The 20,296-nt window shown below is 41.7% G+C and overlaps 2 protein-coding genes and 1 long non-coding RNA gene across 3 annotated transcripts; 2 read left to right on the forward strand and 1 right to left on the reverse strand.

Moving 5' to 3' along the window:
• Positions 1-531: 531 nt before the first annotated feature.
• LOC113647547 lies at positions 532-3,036 on the reverse strand. The gene is made up of 2 exons (XR_003441691.2): positions 2,532-3,036; positions 532-813 (listed from the first exon to the last, which is right to left on the reverse strand). It is a non-coding gene; the product is annotated as an uncharacterized LOC113647547 (long non-coding RNA).
• LOC113647546 (interleukin-1 receptor type 2-like) lies at positions 807-4,280 on the forward strand. The gene is made up of 5 exons (XM_027154313.2): positions 807-1,247; positions 2,525-2,590; positions 2,868-2,909; positions 3,030-3,162; positions 3,634-4,280. The coding sequence occupies exons 1-5, from the start codon at positions 1,223-1,225 to the stop codon at positions 3,782-3,784; spliced, it is 417 nt and encodes a 138-aa protein (XP_027010114.2). The 5' UTR covers positions 807-1,222; the 3' UTR covers positions 3,785-4,280.
• A 640-nt stretch (positions 4,281-4,920) lies between these two features.
• On the forward strand, positions 4,921-19,603 carry kif4 (kinesin family member 4). Its single transcript, XM_027154378.2, has 31 exons — positions 4,921-5,189; positions 5,410-5,533; positions 5,701-5,815; positions 5,933-6,123; positions 6,500-6,589; positions 6,663-6,829; positions 7,685-7,779; positions 7,860-7,979; positions 8,192-8,367; positions 8,881-8,942; positions 9,107-9,239; positions 9,434-9,492; positions 9,587-9,692; positions 10,800-10,925; positions 11,471-11,656; positions 11,748-11,851; positions 12,677-12,821; positions 12,939-13,049; positions 13,352-13,435; positions 13,548-13,661; positions 14,050-14,205; positions 14,297-14,394; positions 15,264-15,393; positions 15,690-15,860; positions 16,283-16,399; positions 16,483-16,560; positions 16,644-16,736; positions 16,964-17,125; positions 17,622-17,744; positions 18,640-18,759; positions 19,069-19,603. The coding sequence occupies exons 2-31, from the start codon at positions 5,411-5,413 to the stop codon at positions 19,261-19,263; spliced, it is 3,750 nt and encodes a 1,249-aa protein (XP_027010179.1). The 5' UTR covers positions 4,921-5,189; position 5,410; the 3' UTR covers positions 19,264-19,603.
• Positions 19,604-20,296: the final 693 nt, after the last annotated feature.

A 20,296-nucleotide genomic window follows, 5' to 3' on the forward strand; every position in this document is an offset into this window, starting at 1 on the left:
AAGACATTGTGTTCCATCCGTAGAAAAAAACCCTCCTGTCATTCATTTACTGAACTTTTCTGTTTTGTTTTGGGAAACCTGGTGATCCTACTGACCAGAATCATGAGCAGATAGGAGGAGTTCCAGGATGCCGAGGAATTTTTACACACACTTTCTCCTCTCGGCCGTCGGCTTGGGGGTGGGGGGGGGTGGGGGATTTTTAAAAGCACGGTACACGACTGGCAAAGCTTTTTCTTCGTTTGTGTCATTTACAATGAATTTCATGTCACACGATTTGGATGATGAAGTTAAAGATGCTGAAAGCTGTTAAAAAGAAAAATACGAAAGGGGACTTTTGGGAAAGTTTATAAGATTCTGTTCGAAGCCTCTATGGCTGAAGAAAATAAAGTGACTAAAGAAAATGTTTATTAAAGCTTTGAGTTACACGCGGATTAATTTGATCAGATGACGATTTGATGAGGAGGATGATGATGAAGTGGAATAACTGCTGTGTTGTTTACATTACATCATTATTACAGACTGACACGATCCTGTGTGTGTGTGTGTGTGTGTGTGTGTGTGTGTGTGTGTGTGTGTGTGTGTGTGTGTGTGTGTGTGTGTGTGTGTGTGTGTGTGTGTGTGAGCTCCAGATATTATTACCATGACTGTACCTTCTCAGGTAAATTGAATCAAGTCAATACGGAAGAAGTGACTCGTTATTTCACTGTAAAGCTTTATTTTGCTTGTTTATTGATTCATTATTGTTGTTGTTATTATTAAACTTTACTGCATACGTTTCCTTTAAGTCACCCGTCCGGTCCCAAAGGGCTCGAGCTATAAACATGTAATAATAAAGATAACATTAATAAATAAAGCATTACAGAGCCCTGAGCCACACTGCTTTGTAAAATATAAATACTTTGATTTAATGTCAAAATATGAACATTTAAAAATACATTTAAAATTATTATTCATAAAATAGCAAAATAAACATTTGCACTAAAAAGTAGAAGAAAATCTGCATAATATACACGTTAGTATTTAAGTATATAACAATAATATATATAGTTTACTATAACTATAATAAAGATGATAACATTGACATATCATTAAGTCGTATTATTGTGGTTTTATTAAGAGTTCCCTGAATACAGTTGCGTCAGGGAATAAAAACAGAAGTCATGATGTAAGGGAACCTTTAAAAGCTTCGGCATCTCAGTGCCGACGCTCTGAATCCTGAACCATGACCTGGACTCACACCATCACAGGTGAAGCTTCTCTTTATCTCTGTTTTCTTTTTTAGTTTTTGACTCAAGGTGTAACGATGACTTTGTGGATCAATTTAAGATAATAAAAAACTGATTTTTTACGTTAAATAGAATTTAAAACGAATGATATGTCTTTGTTGTGAAGTCTTCAGAATGAACCTGTAGTTCAGGTGATGGGATGAAATGCTGGAAGAACAACGTATAAACTGACCTCTGATTTGTACTGATATCTGACTGTAGTTTATTTTTTATTCTTTTTGTTTTACTTTTCCGACAGATGTCACTATTGGGCGTGATTTTATATAGAATTGCAGTCTTTTATTTTTATTTTTACAGAATAGTTTTAACTCTAAAATAAATTCCACAGACATCTTAAAAACCTTTAAATGAACCTAATCTGACTGTTCAACTATTAAATTAAATGTAAAACATTTCCATAATCTTTGGACACGATGAATAGCTTTATATTTATATATAATTAAAATAATGAATTATTTATTCCAGATTATTAAAATGTCAACACGCGTATTTTAAACCTTATTTTAAATGGGTTTACTTTCTGTTTTAAACACTTCCTGCACTGGTGTTGATTATGATTAATTTTTATTTACTTTTACAATGTAAGTGTAATTTATTTATTGACAGAAAGTCGGTCAAGTCCGAAGGCAGAAATGTGATGATGAATAAAATAAACTGCTGAATCTAATTATAGCAACTGACGATGTGTTTATATAGAGTTCAGTTTCTATTCCATAAAAATTCGTTTTGTTTTACAAGAAAACGAAAATAGGACACTTTAAAAATCTTACAGCTGAATTTTGCTCCTGTATTAAAGGAGCACGTAGTTCACATCATTATAATTATTATTTTATTGAAAATTAGTTTTTAATTATTTCTATTTTCCTTCCTATAAAACGTATTATTTCTATGACCCCAGTTTGTCACAGTGGACTGATTATTATAATAAACTGTGATCATTATTATACCTTTATTTAACACGTGGAACAGAATCGTGCGCAATAAGGTTTCTATACGAGGACAACGATGTTATGTGCAGAAATAAAAAGCATAAAATATATTTCTGGACATTTTGTATTAATTTTATTTAAACGTTTATATCTGAAAGCAGTAAAAACGATGAGTAGAAATCAAACTTGATATAGATCTACAGATTCTGTCTCTATCTCTAGTGTTGTATATTAGTGCGTTTTTCTACTGCAGTGTGTATTGTTGTGATTCCAGTGTGTGTAACGTGTCGTGTTGTGTTGTGTGTTCAGTACCTACCTGTGTGTATCTCACTGCTGTCATGCTGCTCCACTGCTCTCCATCAGCTGCTCGTCCAAGTGCGTAAAAACAAGATTATTTACACAAATCACCATGAAATAAATCCATCATCATTTTAATCTGAATCACTTCTCTGTCTCACACGTTTAGAATCTGAGTCGTTTTGTTTTGACCACTTTTACACTTCCTTCTTCCTTCTTCCTCTCTGCACAGCACACACACACACACACACACACACACACACACACACACACACACACACACACACACACACACACACACACAGTTTATTTTTTGCAGTGGAGTTTTATTAACGTATTGAAATGTGTTTTGAAGTCAAAGCCCCGACGATCGAGAACCTGTCGCACAAACGGCTCGGTGAGAGACATAAATCTGTTTTTAACATAAAATACTTTTGAATTGTTTGCTTTAAAGTCAAGTTTTGATTACAGATTAGACTCAGAACCGCTGTGATGTTTGTGGTGTTTCATTTCCCAGCTCAGGGCCACAGAATCAGCTGTAAAGTGAATCCTGGAGGACTGAGAGATGAGACCATGGTGTACTGGCTGGTTAATGGGGAGTTTATAGAGAAGGTCTATCAAAACATCACTGTGACCAAAACAGAGAGAAAGTAAGAACACACACTTCCTGTCTGCTGAGCTTTAACACTTGTCTTAACACAGATCACAGCTTTATATTGATGTAACTTGTAATGCAATCTGTAATTGGTACTAAAACGTACACGGTGACGTTCTCTGTAATGCCGCATTAATGAAAGGAGCCTCCAGTCCCAGCGCTTTGTAACAGCAAGATTTTCACTAGTTTACGCTTGAAGGTTGCTCAATAACTTTACTTAGTAACTTCAAGAGAGAGAAAAAAAACAAAGTCGGCGAGAAAAGGGCTACGAACAGGAACTAAGTCGTCTGTTGGACTTTTCCTGCATTAACTGTAGCTTTAACGAGTAGCTCCATGGGTTTGTTATTAATACATTTACATTTTTAATTGTGATATAAGAGAAATAAAACTGTGGATCAGACCATATTATTGTCATCATTCCACAGAACTTTATGTCTAATTTTACACCCTAACATTGTATCTGCAGGTCAGATGACGGGACAGAGTTCATCCGCACCAAGGTGGTGTTCAGAGACTTTTCTCAGGAAGACTTTAACACACAATTCACCTGCGTGGCTCTGAGTCCAGCTGGGTTTGCCAAAGAAAACATATGCATTAGGAAATGTAGAACACCCTGACTGACCTGAGCATGTGTTTAACTTGTAGCGTTCATTATGTTCATTATGAATCCATTCCTACACATCCATTTTATCTCTGTGACACAAAACCATTTACAGCTAGAATACCGAGCGTGACAGTGTGTATCTTTTAAAAAGATGAGTCTTTTTTATGATGCTATCATAGCTATAAAACTATTTATAAGTAATGCACCAGAAGACGATGTCTGACGGAGATCTTTAAACCTGTATCGACTCTATACTGTACGTTACACCGTGTGATTTATCCTTACATTATATTGTGCATTATTTTGTTTTGCTTAAACGAGATCATGTCAGAAACCGAATGTTAGTTAGCTGTCGTGTTGGAACGCATTAAATGAAAATGTAGTAAATGAAATTGTTTTATATGAGTTTAGGCTTATACTTGTTACGAGTGAGATGTCCTGTAATTAAAGAAAAGGAAATTACACTGATGTGACCTGGGCGACAATAAATAAAAGTATTTTCCTATAAATCTCATGTGGTCATTAATGAGTGTCAGTAAACAAGTCAAAACAGAAGGAACGGTATTTAGTAAAGTAGCTGGAAATGTTTACATATAATAATACATCATTTTATTATTATTGGTTTGATTATATTTAAGGGGACACGGTGAATTAGTGGTTCGCCTCACACCCACCTCCAGGGTTGGGGGTTCGATTCCCACCTCCACCTTGTGTGTGTGGAGTTTGCATGTTCTCCCCGTGCCTCGGGGGTTTCCTCCGGGTACTCCGGTTTCCTCCCCCGGTCCAAAGACATGCATGGTAGGTTGATTGGCATCTCTGGAAAATTGTCCGTAGTGTGTGAGTGTGTGAGTGAATGAGAGTGTGTGTGTGTGTGTGTGTGTGTGTGTGTGTGCCCTGTGATGGGTTGGCACTCCGTCCAGGGTGTATCCTGCCTCGATGCCCGATGACGCCTGAGATAGGCACAGGCTCCCCGTGACCCGAGAAGTTCGGATAAGCGGTAGAGAATGAATGAATGAATGAATGAATGATTATATTTATTCTTTACTCAGTATTATATTTGCATTGCAAGCGTTTTTATATAAAGTCACCAGCAGGTGGCAGCAAACACAGCACACGGCGTTCCACGTGACGCACGTCGTAACGTCATGACGTCGAGGTGGAGCTCCTCGTTTGAAAGTGGCGCGTGAACTGAAAACAAACCGCTATTAATGAGAAGGGAAACAAAATGGCGGCTTGTGTTGTTCAGTAGTTCAGTTATATTTTATATAAGTGATCGCAGGCCAGAGGAGGACTTTTTGTTCTGTATTTAATCTGTAGTAAATGACCTGGAAGTCTGTTCTATGTGCTACTAAAGTGTAGGAGACACTGAGGAACAATTTAACGTTTGGACCAAGTGTGTTAAATAAGGCGTCCCTCAGGTATGTACTTTAAACCCCTCAGTGTTCACAGGATAAAGGTTTAGTGTCTATAGGATTATTTATCTCAAACGTTTTTGCACGTCTGACTTGATTAATAGTTAAAACTTAACGTCTGTGAACTGATGGATTACTTTATGCACATGAACATGGTCAGTATCTACATAAGGAGCTCCGGGGAAGTGAAATAAATGAGTTTGTTTTGTATGTTTATGTCTTTCAGCATGACAAAGGAGGAGGATAAAGTGATCCCTGTCCGTGTGGCTCTTCGCTGCCGTCCTCTGGTTCCTAAAGAGCTGAACGAAGGATGTCAGAGCTGCTTAACGTTCACCCCTGGAGAACCCCAGGTGACGATAATAGGAACTCCTCCACACCTGCTCGTACACGTGTGAACAACAAGCAATGTTGTAAACAAGCAGGTTTCTAAGTGTTCCTGGTGGATGATGAGTGTATGTGTTCTTCTGTCCTCGGGCTAAAATAGAACAACGGTTCTGTTTTTTTTTTCTCTCTTCAGGTGGTTGTGGGCAACGATAAAGCGTTCACGTACGACTACGTTTTTGATCCCTCTACAGAGCAGGACGAGGTGTTTAACACGGCCGTGTTGCCTCTGCTCTCAGGCCTCTTTAAAGGTTTGTACACATTCCCTTCCTCTGGCCTGAAGGTGGACGTTGCTTACTGGAAGTGTACAAACGTTGGAGGGGGAAAAAATCGGAGAGAAACTTTCTTGACTTGTGTTTGATTTACAGGTTATAATGCCACGGTTCTGGCGTACGGCCAGACGGGCTCAGGAAAGACCTTCTCGATGGGAGGCACATACACGTCAGCACAAGAGAACGAGCCTATTGTCGGCGTCATCCCCAGAGTGGTCCAGAAAATCTTTCAGGAAAAAGACAAGAGGACCGATTGCGCTTTCCTCCTCTCTGTTTCCTATCTTGAGGTATCGAGGTTCTCCAAAACCTTTTCCCATCCTGTTAAAATAAAGAAATCCACAGAACAAGCAGGTGTATGAGTGTAAATACCGAACCTTCTGCTTCCCACATTGGAGCGTTCACCCAAATGCAGCCTTCTGGATCTGTTTGTGATCTGGAGATTAGTTAGATTAGACTTTAGTGAGACTTTCATGTATTTCTAAAATAAGGGGAGTAATTTGCTGTTAACTGTTTTGAAACTTGCAGAAAACAAGGTATTATTTAATATTTCAGGTATTAAAGTATCTCCTGGTATTTAGCGAACTTACCTGGTCATAAACATGACATTCATTTTAAGGAATCATCGTGTGTTTTTTACACTAAATTTTTGTATTATACATCCAGGTTTACAATGAAGAGATTTTGGATCTTCTATGTACGTCGAAGGATAAACCGGTTATTAGCATCAGAGAAGATCCAAAGGAAGGCATCAAAGTAAGTTCGGAGTTTTACCACCGAAATAAAGACGTTTCATTTGTTTCGGTAATTAAATCGTATCCTGCTGCAGATTGTAGGTCTGACTGAGAAGGAGGTGTTCACCGCTCAGGAGATGGTGGGCTGTCTGGAGACGGGGAACTCGGCCCGTACCGTGGGCTCCACTGCCATGAACGCCGCCTCGTCCCGTTCACACGCCATCTTCACCATCAGCCTGGAACAACAGCGCAGAGGTGACAAGTGAGTCGTCACACACTTCAGCCGCTTGATGTTTCTTTATTGTGTTCCTCATTTGCAGGAACTCGTTAATTCTGCTTTCTCATGGGAACAAACGTCTGTGTGTGTTCAGTACAAATTGTTCGGGCAGCTCTGAATTCTGCGGGGTTTCATTTCTTCTTTTTTTTAATTCTAACTGTAATATTTTAATATATTAAAGATCTCAAACAGCCCTTTTTCACTAAAATAAACAAACGATCGTTTTTTTATTTTAAACCAGTTAATTTGCATATTTTGGGGAAAAGAGAAAAACCTGGACATTTTCGGCGGTAAGTTCATTAATATCAGAGGTTTATTTGAATGTTGTTCCTCTGATACGTCGTCGTTTCTATAGTAACAGCTGGACCAGGGGGACGTCCCCTGCCTGTGATCCACATCTTCATTAAAACATTTACGATCGTTGACGGTGATGTTTAGTGTTTTCTGACACTGATATCAGGACAGAAAGGTTTGCACTTCTTTGCGTTTCCTTGGAAACAGGACCTTTTATACTACATCTAAATAAATAAGGTCTAATCACTGTGTTGTACGATGACGACAAACACTCTTCAGGTCATTCAGGTGTTAGGGACGTAACCCTTCTCTTGTCATCCTGTAGAACATCACAGTGCATGGTGTGATATTTCTTACTTAACGCCGATCACATACCGTGTCGCTCCGTCCTACACGACTCCTTACTGCTCTGTAAATTCAGCTCAAAAGTGTTAATCTCGGGGTGATGAAGAAGAGGAACAGATGGTATGAAGAACATCTTTGAACGAAGCATATGGTGGAGATCTTATTTAAGTGTGTGTGTGTGTGTGTTTGTGTTTATTTTAGAAATGATTCCATGGTCTCTAAACTGCACTTGGTAGACCTCGCTGGATCCGAGAGGCAGAAGAAAACTAAGGCTGAAGGAGATCGTCTCAAAGAGGGTGAGGAGAAGGTGATCAGAAGAAGCCGTGTTTGTTCATAGTCACTGCTGTAGCTCTGAAACTCTCTGTTTTATGGCCAGGGATCAGTATAAACCGAGGCTTGCTGTCTTTGGGAAATGTCATCAGTGCACTTGGAGACGAGAGCAAAAAGGGCACGTTCGTACCTTACAGAGACTCCAAGTTGACTCGTCTTCTGCAGGGTGAGTGTCGTCTTAAAGCTCTACGATCAGAACGTATCGCTCGCAGGTCCACAGGAGGCACAGACGCGTCTCTTCCTGTAGATCCGCATGGACTAATATGCTTTATTTCTCCTGGTATTTTCCTGTAACTTCCTGTTTAACCTCCATCCTGTTGTTTTTTTTTTTTATTCCTGTTTGATTTATTTTTTAATTTAATTAATAATTAAAAACAGACTCCTTGGGAGGAAACAGTCACACGTTGATGATTGCATGCGTGAGTCCGGCTGACTCCAACATCGAGGAGACCATCAACACGCTGCGTTACGCAGACCGCGCACGCAAAATCAAGAACAAGCCGGTTCTCAACGTGGATCCTCGAGCCGCCGAGATGAAGCGTCTCAAGCAGCAGGTACTGCAGAAGGACGAACCGTTCGAGTGACCGAGAGATGTTTAAATTAATCTCACACACACCTGGGATGTCATTTATCACTGAATCGGGTCGATCGCTTTTTAATCTGCGTTTCTGATGCTGATTAAGCTGTGATCCCGAGCGAGATTAAGCACGACCCCTAGTGGTAGAAAAAGTGACCCCTAGTGGTAGAAAAGTGCACTAGCGGGTAAACCGACTCGACCTCTGTCTGCAGTCAGGTAAAAGAGACACAATCGTGTATATAAGGAACTTTTTAAGAGTCAGTTTGACTCTTGCCTCGTGTTCAAAGTGCCAAATAAATCATTTTTGGACTTGATCTTTAATTTATTGTCCATGAAATCGATCTTTATGACTTGCTCCATGTCGTCCGTAGCACCAAGAAGCACCACACGTACGTTTACTACACTATTTATACGCTTTTAAACGTGACCCCGGAGACTGTAGGAATATCGGACTGATGCTGATAAAGAATCGGTTTGTTTTGTCCCTCAGGTGCAGGAGCTTCAGGTGATGCTGCTACACGCTCGCGGCGGCGTCGCTCCTGTTCTTTCTGGGTCAGATTCATATTCATATTTATCATAAACATGTACAAATATTTAGGTCATCGTGTAGAGCACTGTAAAAAGATCTGCACTTTGTCTACACTTGTCTGCTGGACAGATCGAGAAGTTTGTTGTAGATTTTTGAGGATTCTAAACCACGGACCGTTGTGCTGTAGGTCCGAGGAAGACGCCAAATTGTCACAGATCCTGGAGCGTAACCAGAGTTTACAGGCGGAGAACAGCAAGCTGAGTCGAGAGCTGAGCGAAGCCGTAACACAGACCGCCCTCATGTGTGAAAGGGTCATCGTGGTATGTACTTTAACTTAAACACAACAATGTAGAAACAAACGCTTTTATTTGTACAATATCCAGTACACACTGTTACTTCAGTACGTAAGATTTGTTCGCTCTTCACTCGGGTACGTCACCGTACGTAAAAACGCATACGGCCAAAATGGTTCCTTTCAGGCAATTAATTTTTTTTCAACTTCCTCTCTCGATAGACCGAGCACGTCAACGAGAAGCTCCAGAGCAAACTAGAGGAACTGAGGCAGCACGCTGCGTAAGCTTGAAGCGTCACTGATCACTCATATATATATATATATAAAGGTGGGGAATAATCCTGGTTAATAACTCAATACATGACTGTGGCTCAGGTGCAAAGTGGACCTTCAGAAGATGCTCGAGACCCTGGAGGACCAAGAGCTGAAGGAGAATATGGAGGTCATCCAAAGCCTTCAGCACCTGATCCTGGAGCTACAAGTAAGAACGAGTGTCAGGAGCAACAGAAGAACGTCAGGATTGTGTGATTTATAGATCAGTAATGGGTTTAATCACCTTTATGAGCGATCCAGTGACTTTTACACTGATCAGATTGAATAATTATAGAATATCTTAATTTTATTTTTTTTTTAGAACGTTTCATTTTAATCGTTTAAGTTCCTGCTCAAACACGTATCATGAGCTCATTGGGACCTCCCGACGTTCTGTGGTCAAGTTAGCGGCTCTTGGTTAAAGGTGGGGTCTCCGTTGTTTGAAAGCCAATGTTGACATTTGAAACACCAAAACAAACACGCCCCTAACCCAAATGGGTGTCACCCCTGTATTGATAGCTCCGCCCACACATACGCCAGACAAGTATAACCCAAGTATAACCCAGGCGACTGGCCGAGGGGATATTTTTTATCAATAAATGAACACAGAGTAACACTGCAGTAATACAGATGTTGTAGTAGTACTGTGTGTTGTACTGTGAGGTTTTGCTCCGTTTCACGCCGAAGACGCTCCGTTCTCTCCAGCGCTGGAAAGCTGATCCTATATTAACACGTCCTACTTCTTGTCCTTATTGTAAGTCTTTCTTCTCTTTCTTTCTTTGTTTTTATCCTCCATGTCGATGTTAAAACCGCTTTCTGCTGATGTCACACATGCGCACTGAACACTCTCTCCACCCGTATCGACAAGACACGCCCCTTTCTGCTCATTGGCTACACATTTTTGTTTTTGTTTATTTTGTCGGCCCGACTCGGTTTTCTGAAGCGTTTCTCAAACAACGCAGACCGCACCTTTAATGCAGTGTGAAACGTAAGAGTGCTCAGTGTTAGCGATGCTGAAAACATGGAGTATTGAGATGTAAACCCAGTGAAGAGCTCAAGCCCTCAATCTGACTTGCTCATGCTGGTAAAAATTTCCTGAGACAAAAATATATAATGAAACGTGCTGCTGTGGTGATGTCAGGGCTGTTTACATCCGAACCTCCTGATCATTTATATGGCTTTATTTTTTTATATCTTGTGTTTAGTTTAATAACAATCCTTTTTTTTTTTTTAAACAGTGCGTCTGTACAAGTTTGGGTTTGTGTGTTTTCTTTAGCATGAGAGCGCAGGGATCGTAGCCACTATAGACGCCATGACCTCGGGCAGTTCCACCTCCCTGGAGGTGGAGGCGGAGGGCAACGCCGCAGACGTGAGCCACAGTCCTGCCTCTGGCTCACCTGGGGTAGGAATTTTACTCATAATGAACAGATTTATATTCAGTTGAGTTTTCTGTCATCATTCGAAGACTTCATGCCTTCCTTCCTTCCTTCCTTCCTTCCTTCCTTCCTTCCTTCCTTCCTTCCTTCCTTCCTTCCTTCCTTCCTTCCTTCCTTCCTTCCTTCCTTCCTTCCTTCCTTCCTTCCTTCCTTCCTTCCTTCCTTCCTTCCTTCCTTCCTTCCTTCCTTCCTTCCTTCCTTCCTTCCTTCCTTCCTTCCTTCCTTCCTTCCTTCCTTTCCTTCCTTCCTTCCTTCCTTACTTCCTTCCTTCCTTCCTTCCTTCCTTCCTTCCTTCCTTCCTTCCTTCGATCCTTCCTTCCTTCCTTCTTTCCTTCCTTCCTTCCTTCCTTCCTTCCTTCCTTCCTTCCTTCCTTCCTTCCTTCCTTCCTTCCTTCCTTCCTTCCTTCCTTCCTTCCTTCCTTCCTTCCTTCCTTCCTTCCTTCCTTCCTTCCTTCCTTCCTTCCTTCCTTCCTTCCTTCCTTCCTTCCTTCCTTCCTTCCTTCTTTTTCAGGGCAGCAGTGCTGACGCTCAGGCCAAGGACTCCGGTGAGAACTTCACTACCCAGCATGCACTGAGGCAGGCGCAGATGTCCAAAGAGCTCATTGAACTCAATAAAGTTCTTGCACTGAAAGAGGCTTTTGTAAAGAAAATGTGCCAGAACGACGGCCACTTAGAACCGATACAAACAGAATATCAGGTAGCAGATTTATAACTTTAGCACTAAAAGCCTTTAATGTGTCATAGCGTGAGATTCTGCTCCATATCGGTTTATCTCATTTTACTCCCAGGAGAACATCAAAAACCTCCAGGCTGAAGTTGGGTTACTGCAGAAGGAGAAGGAAGATCTGATCCTCGCTCTGCACTCCGCGAAGAAAGACACCAATCAGGCAAAGTGAGCTCATGCTAACAAGTCAGCCGGGGCAACATCCATCCCATCTGCCCTCCGGTCACACTGACATAAATGTATCCGATAGAACAGATTGGGGTTAGGGTTATGGATCCAGATTAACAGGAATGACACGTGTGAGGGGTGTGTGTGGGGGTGGGGGGGTGGGGTGGGGGTGGGGTGGGGTGGGGTGGTAAAGATGATCAGCTGTGCTGCTTACCAGGAAATATTATTATTATTATTATTATTATTATTATTATATTCTACATCCTGATGAAGCTCTTTAATGAAAGAGAAGTCGTGGGAATGGGGGGGAAATCGTGGTCTAATGGTTAGAGAGTCTGACTCCTAACCCTAAGGTTGTGGGTTCTGGTCTCGGGCCGGCACGACTGAGGTGCCCTTGAGCAAGACACTGACCTCCCCCCAACTGGCATAATGACTGTCCACTGCTCCGGGGGGTGTGTGTGTCCACTGCTCCGGGGGGTGTGTGTGTCCACTGCTCCGGGGGGTGTGTGTGTCCACTGCTCCGGGGGGTGTGTGTGTCCACTGCCCCGGGCGTGTGTGTGTCCAGATGCCGTGTATATTATTTCCCCAGTATACAGAGTGTAATATAATTATAGTGACCACTATATAAATATAAGCCCCCGGGAGGTCCAGCGGCAGGGTCCCATGCCCTCGTTACTGAGGCCCGAGTTAGGGTGGGTGACATCAGGAAGGGCATCGGGCATAAAGCCTGTGTCAGAGTTAATACGCAGGCCTCATGAGGCGCAACACCACTGTATAGACAATGTGCTAATTTTCCGTACCTGCCTCCCCTCCACACCTGTACAGACTGAGTGAGCAGCGCAGGAAGAGGCTACAGGACCTAGAAGGGCAGATGACTGATCTGAAGAAGAAACTCCAGGATCAGTCCAAGCTTCTGAAGCTTAAAGAGACGTCCGTGCGCAGCGTCTCTAAACTCAATCAGGAGATTCAGGTACGTCCGTGACGACAGTCCGGCGGCGTAGCGTTTGGAGACGAGTTCAGAGATAGTAACGTGGTGGTGATGTTTAATGACACGACAAGGTTTTGTTTTTTTTTTCCTCTCGAGCAGGCAATGAAGGCACAGCGAGTGCAGCTGATGAGGCAGATGAAAGAGGACTCGGAGAAATTCCGCGTGTGGAAGCTGAAGAAAGATAAAGAAGTTCTGCAGCTGAAAGAAAAGGTTTGGGGGAAATAAAGGCAACCCGCCGGACGTCGACAAGCCGTCGATGTCGCGTCACTGACTAAATACCTGCGATCGCTCCATGCTCTCGAACACGCGACAAAGCGTACCGTGTGCCGAGCTAGCGGCTAATATCAGTTAGCTAACGTGATTCAGAAGCATAGCTGTTTGAGTCACGGGACAAACTGTAATTTAATTTATTTTTGTTAAAATATAAACTAGACAAAAGATCGAAAGTTAAAAGGATTCATTTCTCCAGAGATAATTATTCCTAATCCGTCTTTTTTTACGGTTCACGATAGGATCGTAAGCGTCAGTACGAGATGCTGAAGCTGGAAAGAGATTTCCAGAAACAGGCGAACGTCCTGAGACGCAAAACCGAGGAGGTAAATTATGTTCTTCTTCATCACAAGCTTTTTATCTGCTGATCCCTGAAGTAGAAAAGGACAAACTGGGATGTTGTTGAGAGGAAAACGCTGACGGTGTGTTTGATCTCAGGCCGCCGCAGCTAATAAACGGCTAAAGGACGCGCTTCAGAAAAGAAGCGAAGTGGCAGAGAAACGCAAAGACACTCAGAACCGCGGTATGGAGGGAGTCGCCAGCAGGGTCAAGGTACGTCCTGCTTCATCGGGGAGAGCGAAGGCATTTGTGTGTTAGAGCAGCATCACATTATTTAGGTTTCCTAACAAATGACCAGTACTAAATATTTAATAATAAAGAAAAAGTGTCTTGCGATTTTAATAATAATTTACCTCATAATTAATAAGTACATTTATGTTAATGTTATTTTTTTATATCGCTTATGATTTTTTTTTTATTACAAATATTTTTCCGTGATCGATTAAGCATGAACAATAAAACAGTTAATTTCTAACTAAAATAATAAAGTAATACAGAACTTGTTTCTATAATGTCTACAAACGACGTCAGATTTCTGCAGTATGTTCCGGTCGCTGTAGATCTCCTCTGTCTCGGGTTATAAACCGTGTCTCTCTGTTAGTCCTGGCTGCTGAACGAGGTGGAGGTGTTGGTGAGTACACAGGAAGCTCGACGCCACCTTCAGGACCTGCTGGAGGACAGGAAGATGTTAGCTGAGGAGATCGCTCAACTCCGGCAGCAGATGGAGTCTGGAGAGAAGCCTGTGGCTAAAGTGCGGGTGAGTTTGTTTCAGCCAAACTAACCGTGGGGGAGGAGCCGGCCGTGAGGACACAAACTTACAAGCAAACGACACTTGTGTGTTTCCTCAGCGCCGAACCCTGACCATCTCTGAGCTGGAGGGTAAAGGAGAGCTGGAGGCTTCCATCAGTAAACAAGTAGACAACTTGGAGACTGAGATGGACCTCAGGTGAGTTACACAGCTGTATAATACATTCGGGGGGGGGGGGGGGGGAGATAGGGCACGGGGCCAAGCACCAGGCACACAGACATGAATGTGATCAACTCAGGAGGAAAAAGCTTTTAATATCATTACTGTGTGTTGTTGTTGTTGTGTGTGTGTGTTGTGCTCGTACTGTACATCACCACATGTACATTAGATCTTTGATCTTCCTGCCGTGACGTTTTCACCTGCGGATCTTTGTGTACGTTATTATTAAAGCTGCCCTGGGGCTTTAGTCTGTAATTATTCATTTTACTGTAATCTTGTGCTCATGTCTTTCTTTCTTCTTTCTCTTTCTTTGTCTTTCTTTCTTTTCTTTTTTATTTGTTCTTTCTTTTTATTTCTCTTTCTTTTTATTTCTTTCTTTCTTTCTTCTTTCTCTTTCTTTGTCTTTCTTTCGTTTTTTTTTGTTCTTTCTTTTTATTTCTCTCTTTCTTTCTTTCTTTCTTTCTTTCTTTCTTTCTTTGTCTTTTTTCTTTTTCTTTTTCTTTCTTTCTTTTTTTCTTTCTTTCTTTCTTTCTTCTTTCTTTGTCTTTCTTTCTTTTTTTTCTTTCTTTGTTCTTTCTTTTTATTTCTCTTTCTTTCTTTCTTTCTTTGTCCTTTTTTATTTCTTTCTTTCTTTCTCTTTCTTTGTCTTTCTGTGTCTTTCTTTTTTTATTTCTTTGTTCTTTCTTTTTCTTTTTCTTTCTTTCTTTCTTTCTTTGTCTTTTTCTGTCTTTCTTTCTTTCTTAATTTTTCTTTTTCTTCTTTCTTTCCTTCTCCCTTTCTTTCTTTCTTTCTTTCTTTCTTTCTTTCTTTCTTTCTTTCTTTCTTTCTTCTCTCTCTTTTACATGAAGGAGCGCTCAGATCGCAGACCTGCAGCAGAAGGTTCTGGATGCTGATAACGAAGGGCGAATGAAACAGCGCTGGGACTCGATCACAACCGTCGTGGAGGCAAAGAGTGCCTTAAAAATTCTCATGTCTGAGGTACGACTTCATTTGTTATGACGCATTTAAGTGTTTCCCAAATGAAGTATTTTAAGCCTTAAAGAGGGAGAAATGTTAGTGAACGAGAGCGATGGACAAAATCATGCTGTTTTTTGTGTTTGGATAAAAGACCTGAGAGTGTTTTTAACGTACGGACGTGTTTATGGGCTCTTGTAGTTTTTTGGCATTAAGAGCGGTTTAATTTAAACTGGTCCAGATCTGTACAGAAATCTGAGACATATTCACGAGAATTTTTTTCTGCTAATATCGTTAAACACAACATGAACACGACGCAGGTCGTGACCTCAAAGACGGCGAACGCGAAGCTGGAGAGCGAGCTGAAGCAGGAGCGGGCGAACCACATGGACCTGCAGAAGGTGCTGTGTGATGAGAGGAAGCTGATGTCTACCATGGACATGGAGCACCAGAGCCACCTCGTGGAGCTCGAGCAGGCGCACCAGGAAAAGGTGGGACGCGATCTCAGAACCTCACCTGGAATCTAATCGTTCCTGACTTTAAATTCAGTTTTAGAGTCACAAGATTTGGGATGTGACCTGTTCACAGAATATAATGAATTATGACCTTTTTATTTAGTGTCTCTCTGAGTCTCGGACTCAAACACAGACGATGCTCAAGTCACTTTTTTTTTTATCTGAGAAATCCATAAACAGGAAACAAATCTTTCACCCAAACCCTAACATTATGTTTACTCTGAATCCTGCACCGTTGTAGGTCGAGAACTGAACCAAGAACTGCGTCCATTTTATTTTAATAATCCCCTGATTTAAAAACTGTAAAGATTTCTTCAGACTTTATTTTTCACACCTGAGAATGTGAACTTGACTGGATTTTATTTTTTCCCCCCACTATTTATTTGGTTCTTTTGTAGGTTCTTTATCTTCTCAGTCAATTACAGAACAAACCCCTGGAAGCGAAGGAGGAGGAGGAGGAGAATCACGAGACGTCCAAAAGGGAGAGGGAGCTGCTACAGCGCTTGAAGTTTCAGGTCAGAGACCAAACATCTTTTTTTAGGTTTTATTCTTAAATACGAAACGTTGCGGATGTTCATTAACACGAACGTCATGACAGGAGGCGGAGCTCCAGAAGATGCGAGAACTCACCGAGCAAAACCAGAAACTCCTGGAAGAACTCGAACAATACAAACAGGTAAAAAGTGCCGACGTCCGAACGGCTGATCGTTTGGTTTTCGCTCATCAGGACACAAACGTTTTGACTTTTTATATCAACAGAAATTACTTCTTGCTCAGCTGACCGGCGCAAAGAAAGCAGCTCCGTTAGCAGCCGAATCCCCGGACACGTCGTTTGAATACGTTCCTCCTAAGGTGAGAGATTTAATTAACATCATGACGCACAGGATATATGTATGATCAGTTTAGTATTTGTGAGAATCTTTTAATATCGTGTTTGGATTTTTATCAATATTAACTTTTTAACCATTAAAATTAAGAATGGAGCGACTTTGTTTTTTTTTTTTCTCTGGTGATGTAATTAAAAAAAAAAAACATTATTTGTTCGTTTGTTTGTTTGTGATTGTGGTTTCTCGTTAAAGCCCAGAGCCAAATTGTCCACGGCTCGAGCCCCCCTGCAGGAACCCACCATCGACCTGGACGAACTGGTGTCTCCGTCCGAGTCGGAGAAGGAGGAGGACGAGTGGCGTCCAGAGAAGAAAGAGAGAAGCAGACGCGGCTCTAAGAAGTCTAAAATGATTGGGGTGAGGAAGAGGAAGATGGAGTGAAGAGGATTAACTAGCGTTTATAAACTAATTGTTCTGTCAGCAGAATATTTTAATTGTCTGTAATGATGGTGCTGTTATTTAACTCTGAAGGTGTAGATTAGTTTTCTGTAACAGAGCTCGAACAGTCTGACACGAACTCCCACCACGGGTGTCTCGTTAACCTATAATAAAGTGAGGGAACTAATGTTTATAGCTGCTAGAACAGGTGACTAATTTATCTTGTGGGAATCCTGGACTTTACACAGCATTTAAATGTAGCTATAAATCTAACAGTCAATTTTATGGGTTTGACAGCCAGTCTGTCATGATTTATTTCTGCTTTACCTACAGTTCAGTTCCTAAGAACAGCTTTATCTTTGGTTAAAATCGCTAGCACGCCCTCTAGTGGTCGGTTTCTTTATTTTTCTCATTTTACTATTTTTCTGGACAGTTATATTAATCTTATTTTCCCTCTCTGTGTGTGTGTGTGTAGTGTGCGTGTAAGGGCCGATGCGTCAATAAACTGTGCCGCTGCCGCAAAGGACGACTGACGTGCGGCGAGAACTGTCTCTGTGATCATGAGAAATGTCGTAACATGGACAACCGTACTGTCATGGTAAGAAACACCAACAGCTGCTTTATTTTAGGACACATCACTGTTATTAAAGGTGAGGTCTGCGTTGTTTGAGAAATTCTTCAGAAAACCGAGTCAGGATGACAAATTAATCAAAACAAACGTGTAGCCAATGAGCAGAAAGGGGCGGGGCTTGTCTATAAGGGCGGAGAGAGAGCGTTCGGCGCGCATGTGTGACATTAGCAGAAAGCGGTTTTAACATCGACATGGAGGATGAAAGAAAGAAAGAAAGAGAAGAAAGACTTACGATAAGGACAAGAAGTAGGACGTGTTAATATAGGATCAGCTTTCCAGCGCTGGAGAGAACTGAAGGAGCAGGAAGTCGGCCACATATTCACAGGTTGGAGTTTCCCGAGTCAATAACTCCTGAGCTAAACGCTGTTACTACACAAATAACACCTCTTTTCTATCGTAGTAATGTAGAGAGGCAGCTACAACCGCGTTTTGTGTAGTAACAGCGTTTAGCTCAGGAGTTATCGACTCGGGAAACTCCGACCTGTGAATATGTGGCCGACTTTACTTAAGACGCCGAGGCGCTTTTTTCCTTCTCGATAGGTGAGTAACGTTGGTTTTGCTTTGTTACACAGAACTAATATATGCCTTTGTCCTTTACATCATTATGCTTGTGTGGCATTTTTGCTTGTTTGTTTATCTACAATCGTATTGTTCTTCCCTTCAGCTATGATAAAGACACGTTTCTCTCTGTTAGTCGCCTGGGTTACGTACGTATGTGTGGGCGGAGCTATCGATACAGGGGTGGGACCCGTTTGGGTCAGGGGCGTGTTTGTTTTGGTGATTTTATATGTCAACATTGGCTTTCAAACATCAGAGACCGCACCTTTAATCTGAGCTGTTACCTTCTCCTTCTCCACCTCAGGATGTTGCTGAGACAAATGACGTGTCCAAAGACTCCGTGTCTGTTCCTGAAGACCCCACAGCTGTAAGCCCTCGAGACGCCACCTTCTTCAGACCTCCATGTGTTCCACCGACTAAAAAGGCAGAGTTTTTTTTTTTAACTCTGAAATTTGTACTTTATTATATTTAGAACGTCAGTGATTTTGTGTGATCAGTGAAGCGCTTTAGTAAAATAAATAAAAAGCAAAAAAAAAAAAAAACCTTTCTATTATTTTGAATCTTTATCACTGAAACATTTCCTTCTCCTTTTCAGTAGTAAATAAATCTAAGACAAACAAACATTCCTAGCTGGCTGTTAGAGAGCAGACCATGTAATGTCAGGTATCGCAGTGATGACGATATTCTGGTCGTATCTCCGAGCACTAACACGGATACATTTTCTTCCTTTTAGGAAATCGGGGACATCAGCAACCTGTCGTCGGTCCTGAAGCTGGAGAAAAAACCCGTCCCTGCTGACGTGGACAGCGACAGCGAGGAATCTGAAGAGTCCATCATGCCCAGCTTCCTGCGCAAGAACAAGAGAGGACTGAACAACTTCAAGAACAGCTTCTTCTCAGGCTGCACTCCGGTCCGCGAGGAATCCTGAAGTATCCGTACGACCGGATCGCGCTCGCTGTTCTCTCTCCTTCCGTCTGTCTTTCTTTTTTATATGTGACCTTTTTTCTTTTTAAACCGTGTCTGAGATTCTGTGTCTTCTGTCCATCAGCGTCTTCTTTTAACATAGATCTTTAACTTAACGCTATAGTTTGTTAATGTGACTTTTCATTCTGTAGTAAAATAATTATTAAATCAATAAATGAATTTTTTGTTCAGATCATAGGGAGTTTTTTTTTTCTAACACTTCGTATCAGCAGGAATCCTTATAGAGACGTTTCTCAGCTGTAATTTATCTCAAATTGTAGATTTCAATAAAATTGTTAATGTTTGCTGAGCATTTTTTTTATTACAAATCGACGAGCCATGACTCGATCTTACAGTCAGGAATTTCTCCACATCATTGTCTCTGGTGTGAGGTTTTATTTATGGCTTATTTTACTTTCAGAAGAGCAAACACACTGAACACATCGAAGTTTGTTCATTACTTATATTTATTCGTCATGTTCACTCAAATATTAATTCAGTATAATTGGGCCCAGCGCTCACACACACTTCAATAGTATCATCCATTCATTCATCTTCTACCGCTTATCCGAACTTCTCGGGTCACGGGGAGCCTGTGCCTACCTCAGGGGTCATCGGGCATCGAGGCAGGATACACCCTGGACGGAGTGCCAACCCATCACAGGGCACACACACACTCATTCACACACACACACACACTACGGACAATTTTCCAAAGATGCCAATCAACCTACCATGCATGTCTTTGGAGGAAACCGGAGTACCCGGAGGAAACCCCCGAGGCACGGGGAGAACATGCAAACTCCACACACACAAGGCGGAGGTGGGAATCGAACCCCCAACCCTGGAGGTGTGAGGCGCTAAGCCACCGTGCCCCACTTCAATCGTATCAAAGAGAAAATATTAATCATGTGGATGTAAGACTGCAGATTAATATAAGAGTTTAATCAAAAAATGCCCACTGTCTAGCAGAGAGAGAGAGAGAGAGAGAGAGAGAG

This window comes from Tachysurus fulvidraco, chromosome 21 (assembly GCF_022655615.1).
Source record: "Tachysurus fulvidraco isolate hzauxx_2018 chromosome 21, HZAU_PFXX_2.0, whole genome shotgun sequence".
In the NCBI taxonomy this organism is placed as follows: Eukaryota; Metazoa; Chordata; class Actinopteri; order Siluriformes; family Bagridae; genus Tachysurus; species Tachysurus fulvidraco.